At 42.7% G+C, this 16081-nt stretch overlaps 2 protein-coding genes across 6 annotated transcripts in view; both read left to right on the top strand.

Annotated features, from left to right (window-relative positions):
- Window positions 1-90: 90 nt before the first annotated feature.
- taf15 (TAF15 RNA polymerase II, TATA box binding protein (TBP)-associated factor) lies at window positions 91-8713 on the top strand. 5 transcript variants are annotated; one of them, XM_079574484.1, is made up of 16 exons: window positions 91-237; window positions 822-855; window positions 933-966; window positions 1035-1137; window positions 1206-1281; window positions 1431-1693; window positions 1975-2158; window positions 3106-3140; window positions 3658-3690; window positions 3766-3875; window positions 4512-4641; window positions 4728-4853; window positions 4928-4994; window positions 6093-6184; window positions 6271-6391; window positions 8366-8713. In XM_079574484.1, the coding sequence occupies exons 1-16, from the start codon at window positions 228-230 to the stop codon at window positions 8403-8405; spliced, it is 1458 nt and encodes a 485-aa protein (XP_079430610.1). In that variant the 5' UTR covers window positions 91-227; the 3' UTR covers window positions 8406-8713. The 5 variants fall into 5 exon arrangements, with proteins under 5 accessions (XP_079430610.1, XP_079430608.1, XP_079430609.1 ...); XM_079574482.1 differs by having other exon boundaries at window positions 3658-3875; XM_079574483.1 differs by having other exon boundaries at window positions 1431-1669; window positions 3658-3875.
- Window positions 8714-10186: 1473 nt separating this feature from the next.
- Window positions 10187-16081, top strand: part of mmp28 (matrix metallopeptidase 28) — a 28930-nt gene continuing 23035 nt past the window's right edge. Inside the window, exons 1-3 of the mRNA XM_079574470.1 lie at window positions 10187-10467; window positions 12201-12277; window positions 14268-14464. Of these exons, the coding sequence (XP_079430596.1) occupies window positions 10363-10467; window positions 12201-12277; window positions 14268-14464 (379 nt within the window). The 5' untranslated portion in view covers window positions 10187-10362. The remainder of the gene's footprint in view (window positions 10468-12200; window positions 12278-14267; window positions 14465-16081) is intronic.

Below are 16081 nucleotides of genomic sequence, written 5' to 3' on the forward strand. Positions count from 1 at the left end.
GGAGTTAATTTCCGTGTCCGTAGGTGGCGCTGCCGTGTGAGCCATGGTGTGGGTTTGTGTATAATAGACGACGAAGAAGAAGAAGATCCGGAAGTGCGGTTCCTCAGCAGTGCTCGTGCGGACGCGGCCTGGCTTTGTGGGGCTGCAACTTGTGTTTTCGGGTTTTTAATCAACTAATCAGAGAAAGCTGAATCAGTTGCTTTTTAAAGAATTAAACCACAGCCAAAATGTCCACCGGTAAGTCTGCCTGCTAACTTAACGAGATTGTGTTTTGTTTTGCGTTTCAATCTAGGTCACTAGCATTTTAGCTAAAGTCACAGCTAACCTCGAGGCCGGGCGGATGAATGGGGCAAATGTAGCGCTGATGTTTGTTATACTTCAAGTCTTATGTTTAATAAATCAGCCTAAATTCATATTATTTTATGTGTTACTAGTACATTTATGTACGAAAGCAGCATTAACCTCGCTTTGTTTACTCAATAACTTGGAAAACGTCTCCTGCGCAGCGCTTGTTGGTGGGGGCGGCCTTTGTTTACGCCGATGCTACTTTACAATGGCGCAAAGACTTGTTTTGTCAACCTACCATTTTGTGGATCAGTCTCGTGAACCATGCTTTGTTGTAAAATTGTGTTGCTGTCTTTATAAATGTAAACTGGTGCAGAGATTTCTATTCCAGTGTATAATGTCTGCAGAATAAAAATTCAGCGCCATTTTCAGTGGGTTGGCGTGGCCACAAGTGTGTTTCCACGGAACTGCCCATGCTGAGCTTATTGCGCATCTTAAACGTAGATTTTACTAATAAAATATTTGATTATTTCTAGATTCGGGTTATGGCCAGCCAGCTAGTCAACCAAGGTAAGAAATCTGAATTCAGGGAATTGATTGTGTAGTTATAAGAAATCTGATCACTCAAAACAAACTTGTCCCCATAGCTATGGATCTTATAGTGGACAGCCTGCAGGCCAGGTAAGACTTCAGTTGTGAGTATGAACGGCTGCCAAGCAATTTGCAGATCTAATATGTCAACCTTTTAGGCATATGGACAAGGAAACGGCACTGGCACCGGCACCGGCACTGGCACTGGCTCCTATGGAGGACAGGCATATAGCGGCTATGGGCAGCAAGCAGCCACTCAAGGTATGTCAAAGGAAATGATGTCACAAATAACCCATGATTAGATTTTGACCATTTTCTTTCGGTTTCAGATAATTATGGCCAGTCTAATGTGAGCAGCTATGCCCAACCACAGTCCTATGAGGGATATGGGCAGGACTCCTCTGCGTAAGAATATTTATTTTAGCAATATTATGCGTGTAAACTAAAAAAAAGTGTCAGAACAAATAAATTGTTCTGACACCTTTTTTTTGTTTACACAATTGGTGTAAAAACCTGCCGTCAGAGATACTAATTTGTCCTATTTGTCCACCCAGGTATGGAGACAAATCCTCTTCCTATGGCCAACAAACGGCAGGGTCATATGGACAACAAGCATCTTATGGCCAACCAGCATCTGGGTCCTATGGCCAACAGCCCTCTGCATCCTATGGTCAGCAAGGCTCCTATGGTGGTCAGAGTCAAGGGGCAGACTCTTATGCACCGCCGAGCAGTGGCAGCAGTGGGGGCTATGGAGGCCAGGGACAAGGAGCAGGTGGAGGAAGCAGCAGCGGAGGTAGCTACGGGAGATGGAATGACGGTAGGAATAGTTTAAGTGCAGTATAGATACAGACAGCATTTTTGCAAATACCCTTATATGCCAGAGGGGGAAACCAAACCATTACGATACAATTTTAAACACTTAAAATTGACTATATGTTTATAGTCTGCCAGAAAAGGGCTAAAAGAGTGAAAAAATGTGATTCTCAAGAGAAGTTTCTTCCCCCTCGGCTAGGCCACGCCCCATTGTAGGACCCCTTGCTGTCTGTATCTATTGAATTTATGTTACAATGATTTAATTGTATATACTCCTATTTGTAGGGGAAAGTGGTGGCCAAGGTGGAAGGTATGGTGACCGATCAGAAGGAGGCGGGTTCAGAGGCAGAGGTCGTGGCGGTTATGACCGCGGCGGTGGCTATGATCGCAGTGGGGGATATGACCGCGGCGGTGGCTATGACCGTGGCGGATATGATCGCGGTGGAAGAGGAGGACCTCCTGGTATGGGGTAAGTCGCAGAGTGCCACTGCCCCGAAGGTATTCTGATTTATTTCCAAAATCAAACCTGTTCAACACACCATCTCTTAGAATATTTGCCTGCATCGTCTAATCAAGATTTACAAGCTCACAGTAAAACTTCTCTGCAAAGTTGATCAGAATTCAAAAAGTTTTCATTTTTTTCATTACTTTTATATCACAGCATCTACAGAAATCAGACCTGCTTTTGGTCAAGTAGTTGAACCTGTCCATGCTGTTTATAAGTTTGTGTGTAATCACTGGTACTTTTGCATATACAATTAGTTTTGTTTGAGAACTAAATAATGCATGTGCAATGACATGCTTTTAGTAAAGTCATCTTTCTTTTCTTCTGAACATAGACATAGTGTTCACTTGTTTGTTAGCCACACCAGATGAATGCTCCCAGCTTTTTTGTAATGTGTAAGGTCGTTCCTCAAACATTGCCCACTTGAGCGCAAGGACGTTTATTTACACAATGTGCGATAGAATCCAAAAGGATCACGTTGAACATGTGTGATGTGTGTTACATAGATGTACGTTCTACACTACAGGTATTCAGAGTGATTGAACTTTAACTTGAAGTCGAGTTAAAGGATCTCAAACGCTCTCAGTGGAAAACTGCACCCATTACAAATTGGCATCTAATTTTATAAAAAGATTTGTCTGGTTTACTAGCAGTTGGTTTGTAATTTGGACGCAAAACATGATTTGGTATCTGTAAATGGTAACCCACTGGCATTTGATTGTCTGCCTGAGTTTTCAGACTACCTGGTTGTACATTGTTCTGTATTGTCAAAGACTAATGAATTCCTCGAGACATTTCCACTATAGTTGCACACTGGCAGGAGTGCATACTGGTGGGGATGTAGGGGAGCTATGTGCTCTCAGTTGGGACAAAGGAAAAGCCATCAAATATCTCCAATTTTTCCTCTGCAGAGGTGGTGACCGTGGTGGCTACAAAAATTTCGGTGGTAAGTGACGAGCATCAAAACTGTCGGTGGGGGAGTCAAGAATTCAGATAGAAGGTAGCAGGTTTATGAAGAAAAAAAAACAATCACCATTTTGCATCCACATCCCAGGGGACTCCATAAATTGATCATAGCAGGACACAGCAGTTAAACTGAAAAGGAATCAAAATGAACTGAGGCACCAAATAATGGTATTGTTGCATGAAGGTAAAAAGGTAAATGGTAAAAGGTAAAGATCAAAGGTGTTCCAGGACGGTAAAAATCTAATGTCGGAAACCTTTTGGTGGTTGAGCTTCTGGTAAAAGCTCTGGTAACTAAACAAAAAAAGGAAAAGTCATTTGGTAAATGCTGTTGGTATGTGTTGCATTGGTCTGAAACACTCCTCAGAAAGCCCTGACATTTTAGTTTGGTACAGTTATGTATTAGTAGGGATTGTTAATTTGTTTTGTATAAAAATTACAATAAAAATGAAAATGGGCGGCTGCCTAAATGTTCTCCCCTCTCTCATTTGTCCACACAGGATCTCGAGACTACGGCTCCAGGGATGAACCAGGTAACATTTCTTCTTTATTGTATTCTCACACTGCAGTCATTATTTACATGGGTCTAATACGGTTTGTTTTCACAGCTGGCGAACAGGATAACTCTGACAACAACACAATCTTTGTGCAAGGACTGGGAGAGGACGCAACGGTTCAGGAAGTCGCTGACTTCTTCAAACAAATTGGAGTCATCAAGGTATGTTCCTGGACACAGCTCCTGGACTACATTCTGCTCACCAATTCTTAATGCTCTCACGGCAGCAGTGAGGTTTCCTTAGTCTTTCATCAGACTAGTGACTTTTTTGACCCAGCTCTGGTTTGAGAGCTGTTGGTGTCCGTTTCTCCTCTAAAAATGCTGCTGGACACAGCCATGCACAATCCACATGGTTTCCACAGGACAAGAAAAAGCATTGATTTAGTTATGACTTGAGCCAAAAACATTAAAAGTAATGCCATAATGTCTAATATCAGTAATCTGGGGATAAGTTTGTCAAAAATCTAAAAATTGTGGACATATGTCCTTGAGCTTTTTCGCAAGCTTTTATGTTCCCATTTTACTTTCTGTGGTTACTTTGGAAATCCCAACTCACAAGAAGTGCTTACACAGAGGAAATGCTTTAACAAAAGTCAGTTATGTGATAAATTATTATTTTTTTGCTCTTGAGTGTACATTTTTTTTCCCAATTCTGTTTTTTTTGCAAATCTCATAAAGGAAATTTGCACAGCCTCTTAAAAATGTAGTGTATATGGGATTCAAACTGGCATAAAAAAGCAATACATTTTACTGAATCCAAGTGGCTGTGATTTTAATCAAGTCCTACGAATGTTTCAGTTGAACAAAAAAACTGGACTTCCCATGATCAACATCTACAACGATAAAGTGACCGGTCGTCCAAAGGGAGAAGCGACCGTATCGTTTGATGACCCTCCCTCTGCCAAAGCTGCGATCGACTGGTTTGACGGTAAGACTGTTAAATGCAAAATTACCCAGGGATCTTCACTTCTCAAGCACAGTTTACAAAATGTGTGTGTTTATATTATGTCCCAGGGAAAGAATTCAACGGCAACCAACTGAAGGTGTCTTTTGCCACCCGGAGAGCGGAGTTCACCCAGCGTGGAGGAGGAGGAGGCGGAGGTGGTGGTGGCGGCGGCGGCGGCAGAGGTGGACGCGGAGGTGAACAAACTTACTGATCAAAGTCTGATGAAAGTAACGTGCTAAACGCTAATAGTGAAATGTAATATCGTCAGGTTTCCGAGGCCGTGGAGGTGGACCTAACTTTGATATTAAAGGAGGCGACTGGCCCTGCCCCAACAGGTATCGTCGCCTTCATGATCATGCTAATTCACTCTAAGACTTTTTGCCTTATGGACCTTGGACCTTTCGGTGGTAGGCCATGTGCCTCCGAACCTCAAGGGTGTCGTAGTTTATTTAGAAAGCAATCACTTTAAAGGGACTATACAGAGTTTAAAAATGTATAAAATATGTATTTTCCTCCCCCTACATGTTCCAACAATGTCCTAATGTGTAGAATGAGCCCAGACATATTCACCACAACTGCCTCTAAAATCCTGCACTGTCACTCAAAAAGTTGTCACTTTGGGTCCAGTGTGCCGTCATGCACGAGCTTAATATAGAAGGTGCAGTTACATGTATGACCTGAGGTGGCAGTAGTGAGTATACACTTGCATCTAGCCCCTTTTAAAGCACCTTTTGTAAGTAAAATGACAATGGTGCGTTCAAAATAAATTCTCCCTAAACTACACATTTTTCTGCAAAGTAAAGCCTTTCCTATCAAAATGATCAGTTTCCTCCCCAGGTGAAAGTTCCAAGTACCCCCAGGGGCCCCCGTACCCCTGGTTGGGAAATACTGCCCGCTTTTCCAACACATCTTAATTCATTCAAGGTTTAGCCAAAATGGTATAAACCAAAAAGTTAGTGTTTGTTGGGGTTTCCTCTCTAACCTCTTAATCGCCACCAAGGACATTTTCTCCGGTAAAAACGTACAGCCCATAGGCCAGTGTAGCACCTCGTTTGAAAGCTAAGACCTACAAAACTCACCTCACATGTTCTTCACGTTGTTGCAGACATTTTTTCGTTGCTTTTTTGGTTGGGTTTTTTGGTCACTTTTTTTTGTCTTTTTGTTGTGTTCACCTTCATCTCTTGTGTCACTTTTATTGTTGCATTTTTGTCACTTTGCTGTCACTCTTATGGCCATTATTATTATTATTATAATTTTTTGTCGCTCTTCTCTTGCATATTCATCTTTGTTTTCATCTTACTATTGTGGCTATTGTTACACTTTATTTTTCACAAAGCTTTTAGATTTGGGTGGAGTAAATGTGCTCAGTTCAGCCATCGTTGCCAAATAGTGGACCCGCCTCCTCTGTGCTCAAACATACCTTTTTCTTTCAGTTCTTGTGGCAACATGAATTTCGCTCGACGCCAGGAGTGCAACAAGTGCGGCGCGCCCAAACCTGACGACGGCAGCGGCGGCGGCGGCGGTGGTGAGTTCAAACCTTCTCGTTAACTTCTATTGTTAAAACCTGGCAGAGATATTCACTGTGGTGTTGGTGCTTCGTAGGCCGGGGAGGCTTCGGAGACAGAGGCGGCGGATTCAGGGGTCGTGGTGGAGGTTTCCGTGGCGACCGCGGAGGCTACGAAAGAGGAGGCGGCGGAGGATACGGAGGAGGCGGTTACAAGATGGGAGGAAGGTTCGTATCAGAGGACAGTGATGGAAAAACTATTGGGGGTTAAAAGCTCATAGTTGTCTAAAATGATGGCGCTTCTGCAAATACTACTTTTGTAGATGTTGTTGCTATTACGGCATTAATGACGACAAATTTTTAAAGGTAGACTTATTCAATACGAGCGATCGCTGTTATTGTTTACTTCCGCAATTTTTGCTGGATGTTTTGGTGAATGGTAGGCAACAGCTGATGCATACAGGCCTCTAACTCGGTTTTATAAAATGATAGATCTGTTACAGCGCAAGAGAAGCAATGCACTGTTTATGGACATTGTTTTTGCTGATTATAGGATTTTAATAAAATGTTTATCAAATATGAAAATGTAAAATGCCTACCACGGCCAACGGATGTGACGACGTATTGTTGAAGTCGATGGGTCATGTAGTGGAGCCTCATTTACATCAAGTACATTGAGTTCACGTCCACATCCGTTATAATGTAAGCAAGTTTTACAGCTTATTTTCTAAGTTAACATGCAGTATAGTGGCTTATTTCCATTTCTGAGGTTTTAACTTAATTTCTAGGGAATGTTCAGTGTTTACCTTGCGTCTCCAGAAACCAAGGTCTGCGTCCTCTCCTTTGTTTGTCTCGTAACTCCACTCTTCTCTTGGCCTCCTCTGTACTATTAAGATCACCTTAAATCCAGGTTCTGAAGAAAACAAGTTCTTGATCCCAGAGTTGGATCGTAGGTGATTTTAATGTGAATGTGTTGGCGCGAAGGAAAAGTTAAACGACGGGGGATGTCCAGAAGAGACACGCGCAAAACTTGGTGGAGCACTGAAAGTGAACGCTAACTGTCAAAAAACAACTAGCAGCGAGTTCCCGGTGTAACACTGTTTATTGTCCCACGGAAACACGGAAAAGGGGTTCCGCCTTGACATGCTAAAACTAGGCAGCAAGAGATTAACTTGTCTAAAATTAGATTGATTAGAGCCGCAGTAGTCGACTAGTCTGTTGTCCTAGTTGCTAGTGTTTTAAAATGAACATGTTTTTATGTTAATTCCCCATACATATCACATCCCAAATACAGAAGTTCATCCAGTTTAAAGAAGACTTTTCCTTTTTAAAGCAGTACCGAGTAACTTGTTTACCTCCAATATATCCTGTCCGTAGTCCCTCTGGGGGTAATACAGGTTTTAATGGGATGATGAAATTCATTAGCATTTCATCTCCCCCTGGTGTCTCTGGCCAGAAAACCACAATTGCAACTTTCCCTGCTTCAACCCCGAGTCCCCAATACACACTAATGGAATCACACAGAAGAAGCTAGCAGGCTAACGGACAAAGCTAGCGCCACTTAAACAGTATTTACAGCCAAGATTGAGTGAAAAACAATGATCTCAATTGTGTTATTGGATGAACAATATCCCTCTCTCCCTTTGTCTTTTCTGTCAGTGTAGTATTTACTCTCACGGACAAATAATGAGTAAAAAAAACCGTAACATGCTACGACACCTGCAGTGGCGCTTATGGCCTCTCGGGGCACGAGTTACTTAGTTCTGCTTTAACAAACTCAAAACTTGACGTTGGGGAAAAGAATTGTTCTTGAGTCTTTTGTAAATGTTTTGGCCGCTCCATAGACCTTTTAGCTGATGAAAGCTCATCAAAATCAGCATGTATTAATTGTCCTTTCCACAAGTAAGTCATTTTGTCCTTTTGCTTCAGCTCCCACTCTGATTATTTCTTCATGTGAACACTAGACTATGACAACCAAGAGTCTGAGGTCCTGATACGAAAAATAACAATCTACCACTATATGAGCAATCAGTTGTTTTTTACTTCCGTGTTTTGGTGAACTGTTATTTCTGTAAAGCAATTTTCCAACCCCAGCCTCCAGGACGTGACTTCGCGATCGTTGTATAGCTTATGTCCTTGTCGCTCCGTTTAACGACAAAGGTGCCCTCAAGCGGCTGATTAACGGCATTTTCTTTCTTCCAGGGGTGACCGCAGAGACGACAGACGAGATCGGCCATACTGAACGACTCGAATTGAATTGACGCCATTTTAGCTCTTTATTTTTGAGTCAGCTGAAGACGCAACATCGCTTACTGACTTGTGTCCCTTTGTCACAGTCAGTCCATCTCATGTTTTGTGATGAACTGCTGTGAGGGGGTCCCTAGACAATAACGTTTTTTGTTTTGTTTTTTTGTTTTTTTTCTTTGTACATCTTTTTAATTTCGCAGATTCTAGGTGCCGTTTGTGTAATAGGCTTGTTGCATTGTTTTTGTATGAAAGATTGTTTTACGTCGTCCTTTTCCAAAATGATATTAAAAACTGTGACCTTTTCTCATTGTCTGTTACTGTTAATGGTTTGTGTGTAACCTTGTGCTGTGAGATGAATTCACAAACTCTATACAGCTTGAGTCATACCTCAGTGGTGGTTCAGGAAACTCCCCAATGTATTTAGAATCGGAATAATTCTGTTCGTCTTAATCGAAATGCAAAGTAATTATCAGGTCATCATTGAATAGGATGCTTTGATATACTTTCAGCAGTGGTGGAAGAACTCATTCTCTCTCAAGTAAAAGTACAGATACAGGACCAAAAATGTTTTTTGTGCAGGATTTTTGTTTAATCATTTAAATAAACCAGGTCTAAACGAGTAAACCACTAACTTGGGTCAAAAACGGGAACTAAACCAGGTCTGAAGGTGTAAACCACTAAACCAAGTCGAGACTAGGGCTGAACCAGTTCATCGTTGAGAGGTCACCGTGAAAATAAAAATACTTTTACCCCAGTTTAAAAATGTAGTGGAGTAGAATATACCTATAAAGGCTCTAAAATGTGAAAGTACACTGTATTTATCAAATGTACTAAAGTAAAAGTACCTATAATTTGTTCTTTTTACTTTGTTACTTTCCACCACAGACTTACAGGTAGCGTCAATTGAAACTCGTTTGGTTCTGCATATCTACAGTTACCTTTTTCATGACATCCTGTGGTTTTTGGGTCATCGTCTGTACTATTTAGGTGAAGTGTAGGACGTTTGGGCTCATCCAAGAGGCTTTGTCAGTGACGCTATGGCTTGGATAGGCAATGTCAGGGCCAAATCTGTCCCGCCAGCATAGAATCTCTCTGGATGCTTTTAAGAAATGTATATTTATATTATATACACCTTTTGAATGACTTTAAACATGTGGAAAATGTCAATTCTGTTCAACTTTCCTCACAGAACAAGCAATAGGGTCTTTGTAGAAGTGGTGCTTTAGCAAACTTGCCTGCCCTTGGGACGGGTTGGCTTGGATACTCTTGTCCGCCAGTAAACTAGAAACGCCAGTGTTGCTGACGAAGCCTTTTGCATGAGAGGCGAAACAACCTACTTCAGCTACAGTGTACAGAAACCTTAAACTAGGATGGACAACCTTTTTTATGACAGCAGTACCAGATGTGACCGGCAGATGGAGACAAAGCTCCCTCTGGAAATAGGTTTGTGGTCAGCCTGTTCCCACCTGTGCGATGTCCCTCCACCACGGCAGCCTGTCCGCCCTTTTCACACTAAATCAGAGGCTCCTTTTTCTCTTGAGAGTTGTGTGTGTTTGGCCAATGTGGCGATAAGATGCTTGACATGAAGAACAGACCTGACCCGCAAAACATCCCGGTTATTTTGTTTTGTTTGTTGTCGCTCAAAGTGTCAAGAGCGTCTGCCGCCTGTTTTTTATTTGCCTCATATCAGAACAAGTATAAAAGTGTTAAGGATCTAAATTTTTAATGTGTGTGTGGAAATGTTGACGCGGGTGCCCTGAGGGGGGCGGGCCGAGCCGTCCTCCCATAAACTCCTCTGGATGAGCCCCTCTGTGGATGGGATGGAGCTGTCAGGCGAGCAGCAGCATGCTCCTCTGACAGCGGCTAAGGCAAACTATGGAAAACTAGCAGCAGACGATGAGAAATGCCCTGCACTGGGAGCGGAGTGCGAACGCGTTTGAGGCTGTCACGAGATGGGACGTGGAGCTCCGGGCCGGTGTGCGCGCGCTGGGGGGGCGCTCTGGGTCCTGGCCGCGCTGCTGACCGCCGGGGCCGCTGTGGCTCCGCTGGACCCTGAGGTGAACCATTTTCATTTTTGGAAACGATAGTTGAGTGTTTGTTGTTGCTTTTTAAAAAAAAAAAAAAAAAAACATAATGAACGAATAAAACCAGCAGCAGCTTAGCCTTAATGTAGCGGGGTTATTATAGACAAAGGAACTCACAGGTTAATGACAAGTTCAAAGCTCAATACGTTACATTCAGCTCAAGGAGATGGCATTTCCACAGGACCAAATGCTGATGGCAATATGGCTTGGCGCCCACCGACCTCACTAATAATCAACTTCTGCTGTGCCCTAATGATGCCCATTCAGTTCATTATGCAATGTTGAGCCAGCCCAGTCGGTGCACACTGACCACCTGCAGGACATTTTAGATTCGTTTTATGTGGATTATTTAAAAAAAAAACAGAAATAGAACCTAATTCTGTGCGTTTATTAATATTCACAACCATTTCCTGACACTGTGGAAGGAGCCTTGGTGCCCTGGAAAGACCAAAATATGAACGCAAATCACCACATCAACATGTATGGTTCAGGATTTGATATTGGACTTTGTGGGATCTTGTTTAGTTGTCCTCCAGACAACCTATCACTAAAAACACAATAGGTTCCCATTTGTGGACTCACCGGAAAATTAGATTCTGAATCTCATGACTATGGCTGGGCACCATTAAACAATACCAGTATGCAGTGGTGGAGGAAGTAGGCTACTCAATATTCTGAGTTAAGTAAAACTGCAGATACAGGACCAAAAATGCACTTCAATAAAAAGTTAAAGTATCTGATCAAATATTTGTAAAATGTACTTTATAAGTAAAAAGTATTTAATCGTATAGAGGACACTTTGAAAATAAGATACTTTTTAACCCAATTTAAAGATATAGTGGAGTAGAAAGTACAGATACAGGCTCTAAAGTGTAGTGAAGTAAAAGTAAAAAGTGTTCATCATAAAATTTACTGAAGTAAAGTTAAAGTACCTATAATTTGTTACTGTTCACCACTGCCAGTATGGTATAGGAAAAAAATGTTTATTTACTAATGGTATCGAAAAAAATATATATCAAAAGCAGGTCCCGAACAAAATCTTGTATTTTTTAATCCAAGTTTCGATGCTGGTCCAGGGACAGAATTAAAGGAAGTGACTTGGTTGTTTCAGCTCAAATAAATGATACATATATCCCACAGTTTGCACACTGTCGATGTGTCCTTGGGCAAGACACTTCACCCACCTTGCTTCGAGTGTCTGTGTACACTGGTGTGTGAATGAGAGCGTGAATAGTGCGCAGTATGAATAAAGTTGCCTTGCCTTCCTTGATGTAAAGTGCTTTGAGTACCTAAAGCAGGTAGAAAAGCTCTATGTAATAACAGTTTTTATTTATCATGCTATACATCATTATTGCTCATAAACATAATGTACATTTCCCTGCATCACAGTGCTATAGCTTCCTTACAGGTTCCAATAAAAGTCTTGCTAAATAATACCTGTAGATTGTAGGGATTCCCCGAGTGTGCGATCATGGGTGGTCTCGCACAGATGCAACAAATTGACAATATGCTACAAATAGAAAATTACATCTTTGCAATGGGAGGGTGGCTTTCTGGTGGTCTTTTCTTTAACGTACGTTCTATAAACCTTTGGTGGGCTCATCTCATAAAAGCTTTTAACAGGTAATCGATCTTGGGAAAGCACTGCCAACCGTGAAATCGCACTTTAATGAATGTTGACGTACTGTATGTGTTCAATGTTGCAGGTTTTTCTGGAAAAGTACGGCTACCTCCATGAAGACAACCACATTCATAATGCTGTGGAGATGCAGTCTGCAATTCGGTATGTGACTGTAACCGTGCGGCCAGTGGTTTTGGGTGAGCGGTGATTGAACTTGCGCTTTTCCAATGGACATACAGTTTTTCGGTGATGACAGCTTTAGCCCCAGGGGTTTCAGAGTCAGGGCAGTAGGTCACGCCCTCATCTCTCTACCTTAAACAAACCTGCACAAGGGAGGGGATATTTACACATGCACCAAATAATATAGTTCAGGTGTTGAAAACGCTTACTTTTCTTGATAAGCGTCTCTCCTTGTAGCTATTTGAAAATCACCCTCTCAGTTCGTCCTTGAAATATAACGAGCCCTGCCTCATTTTACCCTTGTTTAGTCATCGAGACGGGGACTTTTTTCTTTGTTGGAGGCTTGATCGATTCTGCAGCAGCCATTCGTTCAGTTCACCCCAGCAATGAAGAGTCTGCCATCAACGACATAGAAAGAAAGTCTTTATTGTAAACAACCGGCGCTGATTGCTTGTCCAGCTCCTTCCCTCGGGATTGTTCAGATTCGTTCGGAAATGAGAAAGCCTTTTCGATGACTACATTCTGAACAATATATGGCTGATCGCGAAGTTGTTCCACTGCCCTGTTTTGTTCTGGGGTTGCTGCAGTGGGTCAGATCTAGATTCAGCAACACTATGAGGCCAAAGAATGAGATCAGCTGACAACCTGACCATCCAGGTTATTCCATCAATGGATTTCTTATTCCCTGCGTTCTGTGGACCCACCACTTGCAGGAGGAGCCACGACCCGTCAACGAAAAAAGTGGAAGAAAATGGATGGATGGATGGATGGATTGATTGATGGATGGATGGATGGATGGATGGATGGATGGATGGATGGATGGATGGATGGATGGATGGATGGATGGATGGATGGATGGATGGATGGATGGATGGATGGTTGGTTGGTTGGTTGGTTGGTTGGTTGGTTGGTTGGTTGGTTGGTTGGTTGGTTGGTTGGTTGGTTGGTTGGTTGGTTGGTTGGTTGGTTGGTTGGTTGGTTGGTTGGTTGGTTGGTTGGTTGGTTGGTTGGTTGGTTGGTTGGTTGGTTGGTTGGTTGGTTGGTTGGTTGGTTGGTTGGATGGATGGATGGATGGATGGATGGATGGATGGATGGATGGATGGATGGATGGATGGATGGATGGATGGATGGATGGATGGATGGATGGATGGATGGATGGATGGATGGATGGATGGATGGTTGGTTGGTTGGTTGGTTGGATAGTTGGTTGGTTGGTTGGTTGGTTGGTTGGTTGGTTGGTTGGTTGGTTGGTTGGTTGGTTGGTTGGATGGATGGATGGTTGGATGGTCGGTCGGTCGGTCGGTCGGTCGGTCGGATGGACGGACGGTTGGAAGGTTGGTTGGTTGGTTGGTTGGTTGGTTGGATGGATGGATGGATGGATGGATTTCCTCCTCCCTGATGAGCTGGCCGTATTCCAAGATGACAATGCCAGGATTCATCGGGCTCACGTTGTGAAAGAATGGTTCAGGGAGCACGAGACATCATTTGCACACATGGATTGTCCACCACCGAGTCCAGATCTTAACCCCATTGAGAATCTTTTGGATGTGCTGGAGAAGGCTTTGTGCAGTGGTCACACTCTCCCATCATCCATACAAGATCTTGGTGAAATATCAACATAACACTGGATATTTTCACACAAGCTTATTGAAATGCGTCCAGTAGTCAAAGCTATAGTCAGATATCAATGTCGGTTTGTGTATATTTGTGGTAGATCACTGAGCAGCTCGAGTCTATTCTCGTTTTGTTTCACAGGCCACTACTAAAGCACCACCTTACCTCTGCCCCCAAAGAAAATTGAGAAATAATGATATACAGTACTAAGAAAAGGCTCATGAATCAGTATTTTTAATTTCCTGTTGTGCCTCCACCGTCCTGTCAATTAAAGTCAAAAGTTCAAAGTGTATAACGTATAATACGGCTGATATTAACACTGGTATGACTGGAATTGTCTTTTATTTGTTCCTCACAGGGAGTTCCAGTGGCTGTCTCGCCTTCCCGTCACCGGCAGCCTGGACAGCGCCACCTTGAGGCAGATGTCCGAGCCCCGGTGCGGAGTGTCGGACGAGGGCAGCCATCAGGTCTGGGCCGAGAGAGTCGGCACCGTCTTCACCGGGGAGCGCCTTGAAGACGGGCGGAAAAATCGGAGAAGGCGCTCTGCTGCACAAGGTATTGTTTTGCCAGAGCGAGACATGACCGCACATTTTTGGTTTGGTGTGGGAAAAGTAATAAAGCCCGTCAGCTGGGAGGGCCCATCTCTGTGAAAATGAAGCCAAAGGGTGTCATTATAAAGACGGTGGAGTGTCTGATGTTGCAAGATAATTACTGCACTCAGAGTCATTTAGGTTTGCGTTTTGTACAGACATCAAACACATTTTTTATTTACTTTCTTGCGTCCTCTCCTACATGTAGTGCGACACAATTCCCCCAGCTCCGACATTTTACAGATTTTACGGGCCTCTTTCCATGTCTTTGTTTCTGTGACCTGTGATTGCCGTTCATGTTGCAGCTGCACTCTAAAGTGGAAGAAAATTGCCCAGCTTTTCCTTTGAAAGTAGAATATAGAAAGCATTAAGGGTCAACAGATCGTTACAATTTGGCCCGACTTAAGATGCTTGAATGAGAGCATTTAGTGCTAAGTGTTGCTAAATGTCTAGAGCCAGTGAAATAGCCCAGAAAATATCTCGTATTAAGACGACTGCTTTTATTTCAAATCAATCAATTCAATTTATAATCAGTTATATCACACTCATATTCAGTCAGTTGGACCTGTCACTGATCTAGACTCTTGGACTGAAGAGGCTGAGAGATTTCCTGGTCACCCATCCACTCCTGTTCAAAAGCAGGACTGTCTGGAACTTTGCTAACAGCCAATCAAACCTCGAAAGGTTTTATATCAATCCCATCACAGACCACATTGTCACGACAGGAACCAAAATCATGTTGATGCTTCACATGTCTGATTGTCCAATTCTTCACAGAATTGCTAGTGTGGAATGAGGTTCAGGTTCCTCAATGTTGTTGGGACAGGAGTGTACTGAGCACACTGAGAAGGCAGAGTGTCCAAATGAAGTCTTTCTAAATGGGATTTTACAGTGTCCTCTGCTTTATGAGCGCCTGTTTGAATTTACATTCAGCTGTATAAACTTCTGTAATGGGGGCGGGCAAGTCCATTTAGGGTTGTATAGACCATAATTACATTGCAATACGTTATAAAATTTGCAAAAATGTATGTTTGGTAATGACTTTGCAATAGTGATATGAACTGTTCTTTTTGTTTCTGTTATCCTCTATCTAAAGTTTTTTTGTCCCGTTCCAAATGTAAATTAAAACAGCCATTGCACATTCCTGTTGAATTCTGAACCCTGTTACTAATGAGTCCCCGCATTTGCCCCCGCTCTACTGACAGATGCATCGTAAAGAACACCAACTTCCTTGTTTATGTTTGTGTCATATCCGGCTTTTCCGATTGGTTAACAAACTTGTCAAACACGGCCATTAAGAAATCACCCCTGATCCGGCACTACACGCCTTTGTAAGGAATAGGAAAAGCATGAGACGAGCGCAGTATCTCCCTCTATAACCCAGTCCGCTCTGCTGCAGGAAAGCTGGTCGAATGGGCCCTGTCCAGATCATTTTTGTCCAACCAAAACATATCTGTTACACAGTCCAAGAGCGAAGTGCAGCTTTATATCCATATGATGACCTCTGTAAATAGGGCCAGGCATTTCCCAGAAAGCCACAATAGAGTACATCAAGTCACTGAGAGAGTCATAGAGATTGACA

The sequence above is a fragment of the Gobius niger genome, assembly GCF_951799975.1.
Source record: "Gobius niger genome assembly, chromosome: 1".
NCBI classification, from domain to species: Eukaryota; Metazoa; Chordata; class Actinopteri; order Gobiiformes; family Gobiidae; genus Gobius; species Gobius niger.